The sequence below is a fragment of the Vicugna pacos genome, chromosome 10 (genome assembly GCF_048564905.1).
Source record: "Vicugna pacos chromosome 10, VicPac4, whole genome shotgun sequence".
In the NCBI taxonomy this organism is placed as follows: Eukaryota; Metazoa; Chordata; class Mammalia; order Artiodactyla; family Camelidae; genus Vicugna; species Vicugna pacos.
Window position 1 is genome coordinate 70,987,548 of NC_132996.1, and position 19,494 is coordinate 71,007,041.

The following is a 19,494-nucleotide window of genomic DNA, read 5'->3' on the forward strand; positions in this document are numbered from 1 at the left end:
CCGCCCACTCCGGGACACTTGCAGAGGCTTTCCCCACGACTCCGTCTGCCCTTCCCTCCCCTGCACGTGCCCCCACACACTCTGGTGGCCTGGTCCCAACTGCGGGTGTGGGAACACCATCCGCAGGGTCACCAGGCCCCTGCCCAGAGTGCCTAACTCAGGACGACTGGGTGGGCAGAACCCGCACTCCTAACAAGAGCCTCAGTGGTGCTGCCGCTGCTGCTCAGGGCCCACGCCTCACTGACACGCTCCAAGCCCGCAGCCTGCCGCCTGTCCCGCCTGGTCTCCCTCTTGCCTTGGCCCCTTCCATCCGGTGGTCATGGACATAGACCTGTCCCCACCCCAGCCTGTCCTACTAGCCACCACCGACTGCAGCTGCTGGCCCAGCCTCACTCACCTAAAACCTTTGCACACACCCCTACTGATGCCTGGTAAACTCCTACACATCCCACAGGCTCCCACTCTGCGGTGGCCTCCTTGAGGGTGCCCTTCCTGCTCACTCAGCAGGGCTGTGTGCGGGCCCCACTTGTGTGGTGCTACCCCCACTGTCGTTCTGTTTGCTGCTGTCTTGCCTCGCTACACTGGAAGCCTGTCAAGAAGCAAACTGTGCTTGACGGAACGGAGCTCAGACCGGGCCAGGCTCTGAGCTCCCCGCAGCTGAGAGAATGAGAAGACAAGTCACAGACTAGGAGAAAGTATTTGCGAAAGACACGCCTGATTAAGGGCTACTAATCAAATATACAAAGAATTCTTAAAACCCAACAGTAAGAAAATGGACCCAGCGAAATAAACGGGCAAAAGATACTTCAGCGATACCTCGCTGAAGAAAACACCAAGATGGCGAGTAAGCGCATGAAAAGATACTTCACAACGCGTCATTAGGGAACTGCAAATTAAATGACAAGCTATGGCCACACACCTATCAATACGGCCAAAATCCAAAACACTGACACCACCCCGTGCTCACTTCTGCCCACCTGCACCCAATGAGCTTGCTAAAGAGAGCTCCCCACGCAGGGCGAGCAGGGCCCTCCCCATCCTTATCCTTTCCTCAGTCTGCTCTTCTCTTAGATTCTCTAACCTCTCCCAACATTTTTATCTTGGCTGAAACTTCTACCTTCAGTTCCTTAAAACAGGTATTTTAACTTACTTCATATAATGATTTGTCTGTTGTGGTTTTAAGCTGCACCCCCACGGAAACTAGACCAAACCCCTCAGAATTCCAGGTGTTGATGAGAGTTTCGTAAAAGGAATAAAGGGTCTCAGAGCCAAGATGAGGGTTACAAGTAGGTTTCTGCTGGTATTTTGCAGTCAGTAGAAGGTTCCCTCCTGAGGGCGGCTCGCTCGCTGCCGCGCTTTTGGTCTTATGTCCAGCCTGCGGTTAACTGACAGGCGAGACGCTGTTCAGCATGTGTGACATAAGAAGTGTGTATCTGGGCTCTGCCCCGTTACAGAGCTCCTAACACCCCTGTAATTTCCTGAGTGATGGAGATGGTGGGAGTGGCTTACACAGAGTACCCAAATCCTCTGCAGTTCCCTGGGTACTAGGAGTGTCTTTTGTTCTAATGAGGTGACTGTTGGTGGGCCCCTGGACTGCTTCAGAATGGGGGCTGATCTTCAGAAAGACCAAACCATGATTAGAAGCTCGGAACTTTCAGTTCCATCCCCCTTTCTCCAAAGAAGGGAGAGGGGCTGGAGATTGAGTTAACGATTGATCATGCCTACGTGATGAAGCCTCCATAAAAATCCCTAAACTGCAGGCTTTGGAGAGCTGCCAGGTTAGTGAACACATCCAGGCGCCAGGAAGGTGGTGCCCTCCAGTTCCAGAGGACAGAAACTCCTTGCTCAGGACCCTTCTGGACCTCGCCTATGTACCTCTTCTTCTGGCTGCTCATTTCTATCCTTTATAATAAACCACTAACAGTAAGTGAAGTGTTCTCCTGAGTTCTGTGAGCTGTTATAGCAAATTATCCAACCCAAGGAAGGGGTCATGGGAACTTCAGATTTGTAGCCAAGCCAGACGGAAGTGCGGGTAATCTGGGAGCCACTGCTTGAGATTGGTGTCTGCGGTGGGAGCTGTCTTGTGGGACTGAGTCCTTGAAACTGTGGAATCTGACACTAACGGTGTCAGAATTGAATTAAATTATGGGACACCCAGATGATGTCTAGAGAGCTGGAAAACTGGTTGGTATGGGGAAAAAAGCCCCGCTCACGTGGTATCAGAAGTGTGAGTGCAGAAACAGTTTTCTTTTAGCATGTGTCATTTTTTTTTAAAAAAATGACTTTTTCTCAGATTCTTGAAAGACAAGCTTTAAGTTCAGCTGCATTTCTGGGAAAATAAAAACGAAAACAAAAACAAAACCCACCAGATAATCTAACCTTAATCACAAAGGTGACCCCCATCATTTAGTATGTAGAGAAATTTGCACAGCCACACCCAGAAATAAGGACATACTATTTTTATTTTTATATGGTTTTAAAATAGCATTGGTTCTCTAACAAAAACAAAAAGCTGCGGTTTTCTGTCTTCTTGGTCATCCTCTGTAACTGCTAACTCTGGGTGCTGCAGTGGCTTTATACACAACCCTGCTTTGGCTTCTACTTCTCATATCGAATTTTCTGCAGGTCGTGCAGACTTAACAAATTCTCCCTTCTGAGAAGCCCTGCAGGGGTTATGCTTTCCCAGATGCCCCTTCCCTAGCCTTCAGGCTGTAGCTCTGTATCTGGCCACAGGCAGAATGCCCTCAGGTAGCACGGAAGGTCCCCCAGTGCACAGGAGCCCAGGTCCCAGGCGGGCCCCCTGCAGGGCTGGTGCAGTGCCCTGAGGGTGGCCGCTCCCCTTCCTTGCTGCCAGTCCTGCCTCCGGGCTCTGCAGGGGCGACACCTGCTGCAAGGCCCTTTCTAGGCAGCTCTCTGCCCCAGAGCAGTGCTGGAGCACAGTGTTCCCACCCCGCCATCCGACAGCACTTGTCTACCTCCGGCTTTCTGCCGCAGAATCCAGACCCCAAGGGGTGACAAAGGGGTTGAAATGGAGAAGAATTAATTTCTTTCTCCTGGTTTGGCTCCCCATCAGAACTAGGCTATTCCAAACACAGCTCTACAAACTGCCAGCTAACTCCTCGCTCCTTGCTCACTGACATGCCAGGGCCGGGCCCTGAGCCCCACTCCTCTCCGCGGGGAGCTGTGAGTGACACTACTCCCCACGGGGAGCTGTGAGCTCCCTAAATGCTCTGGGGCAGCCGCGCTGCTAACGAGCACAGAAGCAGAACTGACACATTAACAGTTATTAAGTTAATTACGACAATGGAAGACATTTGAAATTTTTATTCCTCTTTGCTTTTACAATAGAACCAAAAGAAAGTCGACTTAATAACTTACCTAACCTGCTGGTTTCTGCAAACTAGTTATTTTAACTGTTTTACAAACAATAATAGTATTATAACAATAATTATGGAGAAGTTAATTGGATAATAGAGCTTTTCCACAATTCAAATGGAAACACAAAAGAAACGAGATAATTTTTAATCCCACAACTCAAAACGCTACTGACCAAGGCAGGCCCGTGTGCCCGTGTGGGCCACCACCCACGCCTCATGGGGAGGCCCTAGAGGCGACTGGTAATTCCTGTGACTCTGAGGAGGCGTTGGCACGCAGAGACTCTTCAGGGCATTCAGCAGTTCTCTACAGACTTTAAGTTGCATCTTAGCAGTCTATCTGGGGACTTTATTTCTAAATAATTTAGGGGAAAAATCATCATGGCTTTTTATGCAGAGAAGCCCCCAGAGGAAAACTGGAGAGGATGAAGTCGGGAGGAACGGACTTTTATTTCTCCCCAGGGTCTGCTTCCACCCTCCATGACTCAACGCTGGTGCAGACACCCCCCCCCCCAGGACCACAGGAACCCATGCTCTCTCCTGGGGTCCAGACAACAACGGTTATGGCATGCACTTCCTCAGAAGAGGGGAGGGTTTCCATCGCCAAATCCCTCAGAGACTGTGAGCGCACCCCCCCCCCGCCCCGTTTCCCGGATGCAAAGGGAAAGCTTAATCTTAACCATGAAGCTGTTGCCGCAGACCCAGCCTCATGTTCCTTAAAACAACCTTCTAAACTCTAGATTTCCTTCAGAATATGGAGACAAAATCCACATCACTCACATTTCACACATTGCACTCTACTCAACTTTCAGCCCTTTGGATTTGAACTCAATATGGAGAATCTGTGACAAGCATCTCCCGAATTCCTCTAAGATCATCTGCTCCGCCAAGCACTTGGAGCGGCGCTCCTTCTCCGCCTCTTCGCCTTGAGCCAGCAGGCAGGCGCACGTGGCTTCCACCACCTCCCAGGAGATGCATGAGGAAGACGGCCTGTCAGAAGAGAGAGGGTACAGGCTGCGTTCAATCACGCCACTGTTTTAAGATACTTTGTGTATTCAAGGGGACACGCTTGTCAAGGCTTTTTAAAGACTGTCACAGGTAAAATCTAACATTGGCTTCCCAATACTGGAAACTCTATTGCCCATATGAAGTAAAGGATCGCCTTTAGAAGAACACTACCGAGCACGGGTGTGTCTGTCAGCCTCTAGACACCTTCTCGTGGCAGATTCTAAATTTTCTCAAAATTAGACCCACTAACAGGCCCTGAGACCTGGGCTGCGGTGCTCAGCCGTGGGCTGCGCGGGGTAGAAGCAGCCGGGATCTTAGATGAAACGCGTCCCTGCAGACAAGCCCGCGGCCTTGGTCTAGGCTCCCTGCACAACGTCTGCCTCAGGAGAAGGGGGCAGGACAGCGCCCCAAGGGCCGGCCCTCCTCCCAGGACCTCCGAACTGCAGAAGCCCTCGCCTCCGAGAACTTGCCTCCTTGGGGCACATGAGCATGGCCTCGCCTCTGAATGCCTCTGGGAGACCTGAGTGAGGCTCTGAGAGACAGCAGATCCGTGCCATACAGGACCCTGGCCATCTTCCCCCCGGGCTCAAGGGGCAACTGGGGCTTAGCTAGATAGTTACCCAGACTGAAAAAACGCAGGAAAACTATAAAGTATCAAGAAGTGTTAGATTATGAAAACAGAGATAGATGCTGGGATTGGTTAAAGTCTCTCATGGAGGCAATACACAGTGACTTCGGTGGAAGATGAAAGATGAAATGTCTGAACACTTGAGCTGGACTCCAAGGTATGGAGCGTCCATCACAGTCCTTCCGACACACACCATCCTGACGTTGGGCAGTGACATTTCCACATAGAATTTCGCAGAAGATGCAGCCATGTTTCAGTACGTTTTTCCTGATAAAGACCTCTGCGGATCATAGTGAGGAGTATTTCCGATGCTTCTCTAACCAAATGAACATGAACTTGGATTTTCAAAATGATATCAATTAACTCATGACGTCTGGTACTTTATCATGACATGACCCATCACACTGAACTCAGTATTTTTTTAATGGGTGAATCTAGTCCAATAGACAGTAAAATTATTGCTCAACCCTTGAGAACCTGCTAGGAATATAACACAGCCTCCAAATAATTAAATGGGAAGATACCCAACTAAAGTGGAATCCGCGATCCCTTCAGTAAGGAATACAGCTTATGAAAGCTGAGAACTTCTCCCTGCTGTCACTTCCTATGGCACAGACTGGTTCAAGCACACGCTGTCGAGAGAGCATGCCCTTGCGTCCTGACGTCCTGCAGGGCCCTTCTACTCTTGTGAAAAGCCGGGGGTGACCCAGACGGTGAGGACCAAAGGGTCACGCTAAGAGGACAAATAAGACCACTTTTGGCAGCAGGGGCCCCCCGAGGTACCACAGTGTGTGATCAAGGGAAGGTCCAGACAGGGAGACAGGTGCCCGCTCCCCATCCCCTGTCCCCCCCGCCGCCGCAAGCACGCTTTCTTCCCAGTGTGTAAACTGTTTAAACTCTCCTCTCAGATTAACCTTGAATTCCCCTTTAGGAGGCTTAGTTCAGAGTACCTACCTATCTCTTCTGAATTTTGGTAGTCCTGAAAATTTAGTTGGTGATAAATGATGGCTGCCTTCAAAACCTCCAACTTCCATGTAATTTGGCATGTTTATTAGCGTTTTTCGTTCTGGGCTTTCTTCATAATTTTTGCAACCAATGCATTTACAAATCGAAGAACACAAAGTTTTGGCCTGGTAATAGAAAAGGCTTCAATGAAATTAGGTTGCCCTGCAATCCATCAAAACCTGACACATTCTGTTTGGACCTTAAATACCTGTTTATGTTTGTGGGTATGTGTATGTGCACGAATGTGATCTGCAATCTTCACACACACAAAAGAGAAAGGCAGCTGAGAAGAGGAGTGAATGACGGCGACGTGAGGAGGGAGGCGCCTTCCCGCACGTGTCACTGTGAGGGGGAGGGTGATGGGGAGAGGACTTCCGAGGTGGGCGGGTGTGGGTGCGGGCCCGGGGCTCCACCCTCCTCCTCCTCCAGCAGCCAAGGGTGCCATGCTGGCGCTGCTGTTACAGAGAACGTGGGGGTGGGTAGAATCTGAAGCCCACCTGAGGGCAGGCCTGTGTTGGGTGTTTTAGGGGAGGCCCTTCCTGCTTCCTTGTGGGTGGACTTTGTTGTCACATGGCCGTGTGACACCTGGGGCGGGGGTTCCCAGCTGTGCCCGGCAAGCCCAGGGCCAGCCCCTTGCTCGGGCCGGGCCGTGGGGCAGTCGGAAGGCTGGCCCTGCCATCCATGGTGGTTTTCAGCTTCTTCTTTATTTTAGTCCCTGGGAATTTCCCTCTGTCCTTTTGAGCTCAGATGGGCATCTGAAAGGGTGTGTTTTATTCTTCACCTCTGCGTGTTTTGAGCAGGAGGTTTTTGGGGATTTCTACTCTGCTCGAATGCCAGAGACCTCAGGACATCTGCCTTTGCATGGGCCACTGCCCGGCAGAGGAAATGGGCGGACTCAGTCTCAGGGCACCCCCGAGGATGCTGTGAAGAGCAGACAGAGATGCTGTGAGGACGTGTGAAAATAGTTCCCCTGGGGTAATGCCATTCCTTTTCTGGACCTGTGTCTCTGCAATGTTTGTGGCTATGTTTTCAGAGCCCCAGCTGGGGGACGCTAGGTCTGCTGGATCTCCAGAATCACGAAGACTTTTCTTAAGCCTCTGATGACAACCTCTTAAAAATGAAATTTATAGAAACCCCACCCCCGTTGCCCCAAGAGACCCCAAACAAACCAAAGGAGAGATTTTTAAGGAAGAGTTTCTCAGCTGCTTCACTGATAGGGCCGGGCCTGAGGGTTCACCCCCTTCCTCTTTCTCCCTTTCCTTCAACACAGAAAAAAGACACAGAAGAGGGAGGAGAGAGGGGTGAAACTAAAGGAGAAACAGCACATCCCTCTACTGTTGCCAAACCTTTGAGAAGAAGGAAGAGCCTAGTCCTAGAATTGACACCTCAGTTTGTTGGCATCTCTCTCGTAGCAGAGGTAACTGTCCAGGCTGGTCTCTGTCCGCTCAGGCGCTGGCCGCTCAGAGAACCCAGGTGAGTGCTCGCTGGAGGACAAGGCTCCCCAGGGACCTACTGGCCCACCCAGAGTGTCTTTGCTCTGCTCAGGGAGGAAGAGGCCCACCGCCAGGAGCCACTGGACTGCTGGCCGTGAGTGTGGCTCCCTCATGAAGCCAGCAGAGTGGGCAAGGCCACAGCAGTGGGCGCCCTCAGCCAGACACTCAGGGTGGGCTCGGGGACTGCAACATGCACCCAAAGGGGCCATGGGCTAAGACATCTGATTCCTAAAGTGTAATTTATATTTGAGAAATTAAGGTAGACTAATGAGTACCCTTTAAGAATCCCTGGAAGGGAGAAAATTAAATTATATTTCTAAGTTAAAGCTTTTTAAACCACAAAGTTACTTATTTGCCTGGCTTTTAAAAATAGCACTCGGAAGGAGGTGACTGACCTCGTAGCACTCACAGTAGTTCTTAAGGCAGCCCGACCTCCTGCAGCTGCAGCCTTTGCTGTGCCGAGGCTTGGCGTCTCCCAACTTTCCTTTCCCAATTTTTGGTTGGAAAGCTTCTGGATTTCTGTCAAGACATGCCTAGGGCAGAAAGTACAAGACTCCATCACGACATACTTCATTGTTTAACAATAACGTGCCGTGAAAGGGCTCTGTTTTCCTGTCGCGTCATCTGGTAGTTACTTCAGGAGGAGCCACGGCAAGCAGCGGGCCCGTCTGTTCATGTCATTAAGAAAGTGTGTCCGCTTCCTGTCCCATCGCCACTCATTTGCACACTTAAAGGCAGAAAAGTAATGGACAGTAAAGATGCAAAGAACATCACTGTGTCTGTGTGGACTTCCTTCATTCCCGCATTTCCCGTACGTTTTTTCCTGAGACACCTGGGATCTGGAGGCCAAGGCTCCCGGGGACCTAGTGCCCCACCCAGAGCGCTTAGACAGCTCACACTTATTAAACATTTACTGTGTTTCGGGCATCCTTCTGTGTGATTTATACACATTCTCTCGCTTCATCCTCACAGCGACCTCGTGAGGTAAACACAACGACTGCTCCTGCTGCCTGACGGTGAAGAAGCAGAGGTGGGGGGAGGTCAGGTAACGGAGGGCAAGTGGTGGGAGCGGGTCCAGGCCCTGTGCTCACGTCCAGCCCCGGGTCTCAACCACACAGCACGTGAGGCTTCGTGTCTTGGTGTTCATTAAACTTTTCTGTCTACTGCCTACCCATCTAGACATACACTTACGCATCTATTTCTCATAACAAAGTGGTTCAGGGCTCTTTATGAAGCTGTCTGAGCATCAGCGCCAGCCCCCGTCCCCCACCAACAAGTGAACAGCGGGACCTCTGCCCCCCAGCACCAGGGCCCCTAGAAATCCCCAGCGGCCCAGAGGGACCACTGGGGCGACACGGCTTCATATTTTCACTTTTGACAGAAGAACGAGGGGCAGTGAATGCACGAGTCTGTGGGTGGAGTGTGATGAAATTGAGCAGGCATGTGCCCTCACCCAGGTCAAGTCAGAGGACAGTCCAGCCCCCAGAGGCTCCCTCATGACTCCTCCCGTCAACACAGCTGCAGTGGGAGCCTCTATTCTGACTTGGATCGCTCTAATTTTGCCTGTTCTGGAACATCATCTGAGTAGAACCACGTGGTGAGTACTCTTGTGCTTGGCGTCTCTCAGCAGCACAACGTCTGGGAGCCTTGCCCACACTGTAGCACACGTATGTGGCTCTTTCTTTTGCACTGGTATGTACTATCCCACTATATGATAAATCTCACCAGATTCATCCATTCTCTCATGGATGAACATGAGGCTTGTTTCCAGTTTGCGGCTATTATGAATGAAGCATTTTTGTACAAATCTGTAGTGGGCGTGTGCTCATTTCTATTGGCTATATTTTTAAGAATGAGACTGCTGGGTCATGGCACATACAAAAGTTAAGCTTTAGTAACTATTGCCAAACAATTTTCCAAAGTGGTTGTACCAATGTACATTCCCACCAGCAATGCACAAGAATTCTGACACTTTTAAAACTTTTTACACTTTCAGTTGCAGACAACACCGTTAACCCCTAAAAATGCTACTACACTGAAGTTTAAATGCATCATAGTTTTCTTTTGCCCTATGGATATGCCTGTAACAAAATTGGTATTTTCAACTGATTTATCTATAATTCAAGAGGGGAATTCAATGATTTCAGAAAAAAACAAACAGACCAACCATGGCAGAGTACGAGTCTCAAGTCCGCAGGTGGCGGCCGTCCGCGTCCCTTTGTGGAGAGAGGGCATCAAGACGTGCCCCTGCAGGTTGGCGATGCTCCCCTCCTGGTTGGCGGTGCTCCCCTCCCTGGTGCTCTTCTGTGCCTTCGGGAAGGGTTGAAAGCTCCCAGCTACTGCATGTCTCTTAGCAGGGGGCCCGAGGAGCCCTCCAAGGTGCTGTTTGCCCCTAGATTCTCCCCTTCACCCGGAAGCCAAGGAGAATAAAAACCGGCCAAGCATAACGATGGCTGAGAGCTTTCACCTGGTTTTCTTCACTCACTGGACTGTCTACGCCTTTTCGGACTACACTCTTTGAACTCAGGCTTATCTGCTATACAACACAAGCCAAGTTTCTAACCCCCAAATCAGGACAAAGTGGATATCTGCATGCTGTTAAACCAGAGCTTTCTGGGCCCCCGCCACCCCTTTGAAGACATCCCACACTGGCGGGGAACAAGGTCTCTCTCCGGCTACCGTGCTCCTAAGAGCCCCCAATCGTGGCCAATACCCCCACCTGCAGGAATAGAGTCCTATGCAGTGAATACTTTTCAACACTTTGGGTTTTCCCAATATTGAAGTTAGAAATCTGTGGAGACAGTTTTGTGACTAACCCAGCACTTTTAAATGCTTTTAAAATACGTGTCTTTCATGGAAATTTCTTACCTTAATGGCCTTAAACCGTTCGATTTCATGACGTAAATTGTTGCAACAATTATTACAATTGCAGTTGTTGCAAAAGTCTCCACCAGCAAAGCAATCACAGTACCTGCGAAGAAAACAACATGGTGTGTCCAAGGCACTGGCTGCAGAGTGAGCAGATGGCACAGGCGCGCACAGCACTCCAGGAAGGAGGGAGAGAGCCGGCCAGCACGCGCAGTCAGCACAGCTGTGTCTCACGACTCTCCTTTTCATGTGAAAACAGACCGACTGGGATGGTGTTCTCCAGTGACTAACACAGAAGAGAGAGACTAGTTAAAGTCATTGGTTTCCTAATATAGGAGTTTGCAGAGCAAAACAATTTCCTGGAACACGTCCACGGATGTCAGTTGTCTCCTGCCCCTGGTGCCCACTGCCACCCTCCCGGGAGCACCGTCAGCTGGTGAGTGGAGACTTCAGGTAATAAAGAGCTGCTTCCCACCAACCACCCCATCCTCCCAACACGCGCTCACCCCAGCCAGACCTGGCCTCGGAGAGAAAACGAGAGACCCCTAGGGGTGGGGCCTGGCCCAGGCTGTCTTCCTTTCACTCCACGCCAGTGTGTGGAGGGAGGAGAAACGAATGGCGGAAGAAACACGTGTGGAACGACTGCCGGGACTGCTGCAACGCGGGCTGTCCGTGAGCTCAGAGTCTACCCGACAGCGTGGTGAGGAGGCCCCCCGAGGCCCGGCCCCCTGCCCCGGGGACCCTGGCTGTGCCCTGCGGCCCGCGGGCAGCGCGAGCTCCTTCTCTGCTGGGCTTTCCTCGAAGAGCTCGCCCTGTCTCTGACCGCGAACTGCCTCACAGGCTCTGGGAGGTGCCTGCCCTCAGGCTGTACAGCAGAGTTCCTTACAGGCTCTGGTTTACGTTTCTTCCAGTACGGGCAGGGACAAGACACTTCCCTCGCTCATGTAAAATCCAGCGTCCCGGAAAGGACTCCTGATGCCCTACCTGTAACCTGCACCCAGAGGGGCTTTGGGAAGCTCGTCAGCCACTCCATGGCTCAGCTTGTGACCAGAGGGCCTTCTGGTTCTCAGGAACTCTGTTCTCTTCTCAGAGCACAATTCACTGGAAAAAGCTTCAAATGCAGGTTTAATATCAGCTCTGCTACCAGCTCCCCACATCCTCTGATGCAGGTTATCTATTAAGCAGTGCCTAGAGCCATGAAATGGAACTCATGGCACCCAGTCTACCAGTCTCAAAGGGCTGCTGAGGGAAGCCCTGAAGACTGGACACCCAGCATGCTTCCACAGAGTGGGTGTGATTCCTGCAGGGTGCTGCCTGGAGCAGCTGGCAATGCGGTAGACCAGACGACTGCAGAAACCTTCCTGTTACAGAATTCCTAAATATAATTCTTTTAACATTTATTATTTTAAAAAAATGTTTTAAAATGCAAGTCAAGCCAAGAGGAGAGTGGAGGAGAGACTGTCAGAAGGGAAAAGAAGAGATTGTGAACCCAGGGGCTGAGCTCTGTAACTACTAAGTACTGCCCTGGGCCATCTGCTGGTCCCTACTGACCCAGAGCTTCGGTTCAAAGGGCCACTCATGCAGGAGATAGGGGACAAAGTCCGAGCTACAGAAGGTGGGATTTGGATCAAAAACACTCATATAAAGTGTGGATCCTTGAAAGGCAGCCTCCCCACAAGTCTACTTCACAGGAGGAGGGTGTGGAGACACGTCACTGTCTGAGCCGCACAGAGAGGAAAGACCTCACACAAGATGTGGAAACTAGAACAGACGCACAGAAAGTAAAACCAACAGGAGAGAGGAAGGTGCAGAGGGAACCAGAGCGCCCGCCGTTTACGCACCAGAGGGTCCAGGAAGATAGGATTTTAAGAACGAAGGGGAGAAAATAAGTCAAGAACATTTCCCAGAACTAAAGGGCATGGGTTTCCAAAGTGAGAGGGCCTGCCAAGCAGCCAGAACAAGATGTCTCGTTACCGTATCGCAGAGCCCAGGGAGCAAGGAGAAGGTCCCACAAGGTTCCAGAAAGGATAAAATAGGCTTCGTACAAAGGTCAAGGAAAAGAATCGTGCCAAAATTTCAATAGCAACACCGGAAACCAGAAGAAAATGCAGCAAAGCCCTCAGAATTCTAAAGGAAAATTTGACTAGCTGAAGTTGAATGGAAGCTGGAAATCTCGCTATCCAATCCAAAGTGATCATCTCAGTGTGAGGACTATGACATTTTCAGACATGTAAGGTCTGAAAAATTAGGTCCCATGTACTCTTGCTGAGGAAGCTACCAGAGAATGTGCTGCACCAAAATGATGCAGTGACTCAAATGAGGAAGATAAAGGGATCCAGGAGCCAGGGGACCAAACATGAGGAGGAAGCAAAGGAAACCCTGGATCTGATGGGAGAGGCGGGTCCACGAGAAGAACTGTGCAGCAGGCCTGGAAACCAACCACTCCGAGTGGGACAGGTGACGGCTGCGGGAAAGGCTTCCTCCAGACCAGACTCAGCGAATACCTAGTGTGTGGAGCACCTTGAGAAAACAGTTACCCAAGCAGAGGAGAGTTAATGGGTAAGTAAGTGTTGTGTACATAAAAAACTAAGTATTAACTAAGTGTTAACTCGAGGGAAAAGGTAAAGAAGTGCAGGAAGAAAATCAATCAAGGCTCAGTAGTGAGGAGTGTTTTCACGGGCATAAAAATAAATACTTGCCACCACTCTACCCAAGTGCATCCAATGCCCGAGTATGGGAAACGTGTGTGTCAGGAGGCGGATTACCAGTAGGTGGGAAGAATAAACAGAGCTTTCCTCACATCTTTCATGATGTGAAAACAAGTGGTCACGCCAAAACTTAAAAGCCAGCAAGCAGCAATACAGGCATGTTGTTTAGATTTATGGAGACAAATGTTAAAAGATTTGGTTAAGGGCTGAAAATTCCTAGAGATCAGAAAATAAGGAACAATGTCAGGGAACTCCTTTTTTTTGTCATAAATCTTGTGTAATTATTTGGCTCTTTAAACTATGTGCATGTGACCTGGATAAAAATAATAACTAAATTAAAAGTCAGAAAGATAAAACTGAAACTGAAAGATAAAGAAATTGGATCCAGATTCAGCATAAAAACACAAAGCAGTTAAAAATATGGAAGAGAGGCTAAGAGAAATGGTCAGTAGCCAGGGGGCTCATGTGTATCTGATTAGCATGGCAGAAGGACAGAAAAGAGGAAATGGAAGAGAGGCATCTTTGGAGTGAGGATATCTGTGAGTTTTCCAGAGCTGTTGAAAGTTGTAGATCTTCAGATTTCACAAACCCAGTGAACCCCTAAAAGGCAGGTAAAAAGAAAAACCAAAGATAAAAAGAAAACTGCAAAAACACCAGAGAGAAAAGACAGATTTCCCAGACTTCTGTTGGAAATAATGGAAAACAGTGGAATAGCATCTTCAAAGCATTGATTAAAAACTGACAGTCTGGAATTTTATACCTCGTCAAACTGTTTCGTCACTGACGTGGGGCTTGGCACATTTCTTTTCTTGCTTTACACATTTTGCTGGGTGATTTTATTTATTAACTCTTCCCCCTCTTTGTTTTAAACTCTAGGTTGGAGATTTATAAATCTGTACCACCAACCCCTCATTTTCTTCTTCCCCAAACATCAGGGAAGGGCTGGCCACGTTTGAAGCTTATCCTCCTCATCTCCCACTCATTCTTTTTTTTTTTAAATCAACCAAAGTCCATAGATTACATTAGGGTTCACTCTTGATGATGTACATTCTATGGGTTTTGACAAATGCATAATGACATGAGCCACCACTATAGTATCACACAGAATAATTTCATTCCCTAAAAATCCCTTGTGCTCCATTTATTCATTCCTCCCCACTTCCCTCTCCCCAGACCCCTGAAAACCACAATCTTTTTATTGTTTCTGTAGCTTTGAATGTCATTTGGTTGGAATCATACATTTTGTAGCCTTTTCAGACTGACTTCTTTCATTTAGTAATATGTCTTTTAAGTTTCTTCCATGTCTTTCATGGCTTGATAGCTCATTTCTTTTTTTTTCACTGTGTATATATTTTAAAATTTACATATATGTACTGTTCTTTGTTTCTAAGAACACTTAGAGCTTTAGATTTTTAAATTTACATAGTTATCAAAGGAATAAAGCCAATCACAAAATAAAAAGTAATCCAAAAAGATACATATACCCTGCTATTAACAGTAACATTATTTATAATTGCCATGATATGGAGGCATCCTAAGTGCACATCAATAATTGAATAAAGTAGATGCAGCATATATGTGTGGGTGTGTGTATATACATATATATAGAATGGACTACAACTCACCCATAAGAAGGAAGGATATTTTGCCATTTGCAGCCCTTCATTCATTTTTTTTTCACTTCAAAACCCACAATTTTATAACTAACACAAACATTTCCATTACATCAAAAACAACAAAATACCTAGAAATAAACTTAACCAAGGAGGTTACCTATACCCTGAAAACCAAAATGACACAAAAAAAATGGAAAGATTTCTTGTGCTCCTGAACTGGAAGAATCAACATTGTCAAAATGGCCACACTACACAAAGCAACCCACAGACCCAACCCGACCCCTGTCCAAGTACTCGTGACATTCCTCACAGAGCTAGAGCAAGCAATTCCAGAATTTATAAGGAACCACAAAAGAGCCTGAACAACCAAAACAACTTTTGTAGGTCTCTGTTTTGTTTTTCTCCTTCTTCTTTTTGTTCTCTTTTCTTATGGTTTGATGACTAGAGAAGGTCCTTTAATAAGTTGTTGTAAAGCTGGTTTGGTGATGCTGAAATCTTTTAGCTTTTGTTTATCTGTGAAGCTTTTGATTTTTCCAAGTCCAAACGAGAGCCTTGTGGATAGAGTATTCTTGGTTGTAAGTTTCCCCCTTGCACCACTTTGAATATATCGTGTCACTTCCTTCTGGCCTGTAGAGCATCTGCTGAAAAATCAGCTGATAGCCTTATGGGAGTTCCCTTGTATGTTTTGTTGCTTTTCTCTTGCAAATTTTAATATTTTCACCTTATCCTTAATTGTTGTCAGTTTGATGACTGTGCCTCAGTGGGTTCCTCTTTGGGTTGATCCTGTGTGGAACTCTCTGCACTTCCAGGACTTGGGTGACTACTTCCTTCCCTAAGTTGGGGACATTTATGGTGATTATCTCTACAAAAATTTCCTCAGGTCCTTTCTCTCTCTCTTCTCTTTCTGGGACCCCTATAATGCGAATATTAGTGCTCTTCATGTTGTCCCAGAGTTCTCTTAAACTATCCTCATTTCTTTTCATTCTTTTTCTTTTTCTGTTCTGCAGTAGTGACTTCCCTAATCTGTCTTCTAGCTCGCTGACTCGATCGGCCTCACATGGTCTGTTCTCGGTTCCTTCTAGTGTGTTACTCATTTCAGTGATTTTGTTCTTCAACTCTGTTTGAGTATTCTTTATTCCAACTCTTTGCTAAAAAACTTTGCTCTGTGCCTGTATAAGCCTCTTGAGTTCTCTGAACATCTTCACCTTGATTACTTTAAACTCTTTCTCAGATAAATTGCCTACCTCCTCATCACTTATTTCTTCTTCTGGGATTTTACCTTGTGCCTTGGCCTGGGAGATATTCTTTTGCCGCCTCATATCCTCTATCTTTCTATGTGTTTGTGGACTCCTTCCACAGGCTTTGGGATTATTGTTTGCTTATTTCTAGTATCTGCCCCTGGTGGATGGAACTAGACTAGAGGCTTATGCAGGTTTCCTGGCAGGAGGAGCCAGTGCCTGGCCACTGCTGGGTGCAGCTCGGTCTTGGACCTCTGGTAGGTAGGGCTGTGCCTAGAGGCCTTTGTAGCTGAGGAAGCCTGCTGATGGGTGGGACTGTGTCCCACCCTCCATGTTGTTTGGCCTGAGGCTTCCCTATAGGCTGTTGGGTGGGGCTGGGTCTTGGTGCTAAGGATCTAATCAAGATGTCAGCCTCCAGGAAAGCTCATGTAGATGAACACTCCCAGAATGTCTGCCACCAGCTTTTATGTCCCCTGGGTGAGTTGCAGCCATCCCCCACGTCCCTAGGAGACCCTCCAAATCCAGCAGGCAGGCCTGGCCCAGGTTCTTATGGAACCACTGCCTCTGCCCCTTGGCCCTGGTGCACACAGGTTTCCATGAACGCTTCCCTCTCCCACTCATTCAGTAACCCGTGGTGCTCAGATGTTCTCTACCCGCTAACTCTCCAAGGTGGTCAACAACCTTCTTACTGGAAAATGTCAGGACCTCTTCACTGCACTGCACCTCTCAGCCATGTGTGACACCGTGGTGCTCTAGAACCACACTCCTCACTTCCTATCAGACATTTCTACCTCTGCCTCACTGCGCCTGTGCCTCAGCTCCTGACCTCTTCTTCATCCCTCACCTGCTGGCGCTGTCGTCTCTCTCTGCATTCGCAGTGTCATCCTCTCCTCGGTAACATGACCCCTGAGTCATTTCTGACCATTACCTTTCTCTCTTTTCTCACATCCAAGGTGTTACCAAGTCTACCGATTCTGGCTCAGAAATCTAATTTTATTCTTAATATAAGTAAATCACAATTGTTAGTTTTTAAAAGTATAAAAAAGTATGGATTAAAGATGCCTATTAAAAAATGGATCATTAGATTCGCTTTTTAAGAAGCTAGCTATATTTGGAAAACAAGAGACACACCTAAAACAAAACTACCACATAGAAAGTATAAACATAAAGGGATGTTATGAACACAACCTGCTGATACTAACCAAAGAAAATATGATATAGCAGATTAATAGCAGGCTCCCCCCCAAAATAATTTAACTCAAAAAGCAACAGGATACAGAGTTATATTTACCAGCTGATGGAAGAATTCACCAAAAAGATGTAACAATCATGAATCTGTATACTTTCCACTATAGACTTAAAATATACAAATCAAGACGGAATCATAAGGAGAAAACAAGCAAATTCACAAGTTATAGCAAGAGGTCTTAATGCACTTTTATCAAAAACAGATAAATCACACAAAGTCTAATAGCATTCAGCATATTTAAAAAACAAAGTGAACAAACTTGAGCTAATGAATAGTAATGCATCCAACAAAGAGAAGATACATTTTAAAGTTAGTATAGAATATTTAAAAAATTGATCAAACATTAAGATATATGAAAGTTTTCATAAATTTCAAAGCATTGATGTCATAAAGACCATATTATCTGACCACATTATAATTAAACATAAAAATTAAAAAAGAATATTGCTTTAAAAATATATATACACATACATACACGTATATGCATACATACACATCTGGACACTATGAAATGTACACCTAAATAAGTCATGAAGTGAAGAAAACATTAGGATGAAAATTACAAAATATTTCAAGTGAATGGCAATGAAAGTACCACATGTCAACTCTTAGTAGATGCAACAAAGCAGTATCTAGGGACAATTTATATCTTCAAATGCATTTGCTAAAAAATTAAAAAAGGATTGGAAATAAATAAGCATTTAACACGAAAAGCTAGTAAAACAAGAGAGTAAAATAATAATAGTGTGAGGGAGAAAATAGTAAAGAGTAATAATATACTTCTGAAATAGGAAACAGAAATGCAAGTGAGAAAATCAATAAAACCAAAAGTCGGTGCCCTGAAAAGACCGACAAAATAGATGAACGTCGCATGAGACTGACCGAGAAGGAGAAAGGCACAAATAAACAACAGCAGAAATTAAAATTAGAACATTTAAAAGGCTATAACTACAGATACAGAGATAATTTTTAAAATAATATAAGAATATATGAACAGGATATGTGAATAGATTTGAACATTAAAACAAATCAACAGTTCTCAAGAAAATATAAAATATCAAAATGGACCCGAGAAGAAACACAAACTAAGAGAAAGCAGTAACTACTAAACAAAGTGAATGACTAAGTCCCTGACTCCAAACCCCCAAGACACCAGCCCAGAGAGTTTTACAAGCAAAGTTTAACCAAACTTCAAAGAACTAATAAATTCTACTTTACCCAAACTTTTCCAGAAGCTAGAGAAAAAGAACAGGGCCCAGTGCGGATGGGGAAGACTGCTAAAGCATTTCATTAGGCAACACAGCACTGACGCCACAGCACTGAAACCAAGCAAAGAAAATGTGAGAAAGGAAAATTACAGATCTATCTCACTCACGAAGAAGATACCAAAATCCTAACAAAATATAAGAAAACTAAATCTTGCAGTGCATACAAAAGACAAAATCAGTACTTCATGATCAAATTGGGTTCAATCCCTGGCATACAAAGGTGGATGACCATGAAAAAATGTTGTAATAGATCATATTGTAAAATTAAAAGAGAAAAATAATTCAATCATTTCAATGCATATAGGAAAAAAGGCTCTCATAAAATTCACCATTCATTTATAACAAGAACAAAAAAAGTAAACCTCTTAGGAAGCCAGACACTTCCTTAGCCTCCCCCCCTTACTCTATACTGACAGCAACTCTAGTTGAGCATGTGGTCGGCTCCACCCAATTTCCACTCCATTTCCCAGCTCCCTGCATGGCTTGGTCTGACCACATGACAGGTTCTGGCCAAGGGAATGTGAGTGGAGGTAATTGTGGCCATTTCTAGTTATGCCTTAAAAGGCAAAGAGGGTGTCTTTGCCCTGCTCTTTTCTCTTCCCCAGTGGCTGGAATGTGAATGTGCAGGTGGAGGCTGGGCCAGCCTTCTTAGCCACAGAGTGGAGTCACTCTGAGGATGGCAGAGCAACTGATAAAAGAGGCTGAGACACTAATACTCGATTAGCTGCCACAAGAGCCCTGAAATGGCTGTAGTTTAGTCTCTGTTACAGCGTCTTCCTCCTACAGAGACCTCAAAACCTTAGAGCAAATATCTCATTTAGGGCAGGGCAATGCCCAGCACCCGCACCTCCCTTCATCACTGCGGTAGAGGTCCCAGCGAAGACTATCAGGCAAGGGAAAGGAAAAGATGGGGGAGGTATCGTGGTCTTTACTTGCAGATGAGGTGATTGTGTAAATACAAAGGTGAAGGAAATTCACAGACGAATCATTGCAACTAAGAAGTGGGATCCATGCATGGGCAGGATCAAAAACCCAGAAC

The 19,494-nt window shown here is 46.8% G+C and overlaps 1 protein-coding gene across 3 annotated transcripts in view; it reads right to left on the bottom strand.

Moving 5' to 3' along the window:
* Positions 1–3,309: 3,309 nt before the first annotated feature.
* TESMIN (testis expressed metallothionein like protein) overlaps positions 3,310–19,494 on the bottom strand; it is a 36,777-nt gene continuing 20,592 nt past the window's right edge. For 2 of the 3 annotated variants that reach the window (XM_072970478.1, XM_006210722.4), the window contains exons 7-10: positions 10,377–10,479; positions 7,904–8,041; positions 5,965–6,140; positions 3,310–4,364 (exon numbers count right to left, since the gene is read on the bottom strand). In XM_072970478.1, coding sequence (XP_072826579.1) covers positions 4,172–4,364; positions 5,965–6,140; positions 7,904–8,041; positions 10,377–10,479 — 610 coding nt within the window. In that variant the 3' untranslated portion in view covers positions 3,310–4,171. Of the gene's footprint in view, positions 4,365–5,964; positions 6,141–7,903; positions 8,042–8,068; positions 9,819–10,376; positions 10,480–19,494 lie in introns of those variants that run through there. The other variant, XM_072970479.1, reaches the window with a different exon arrangement.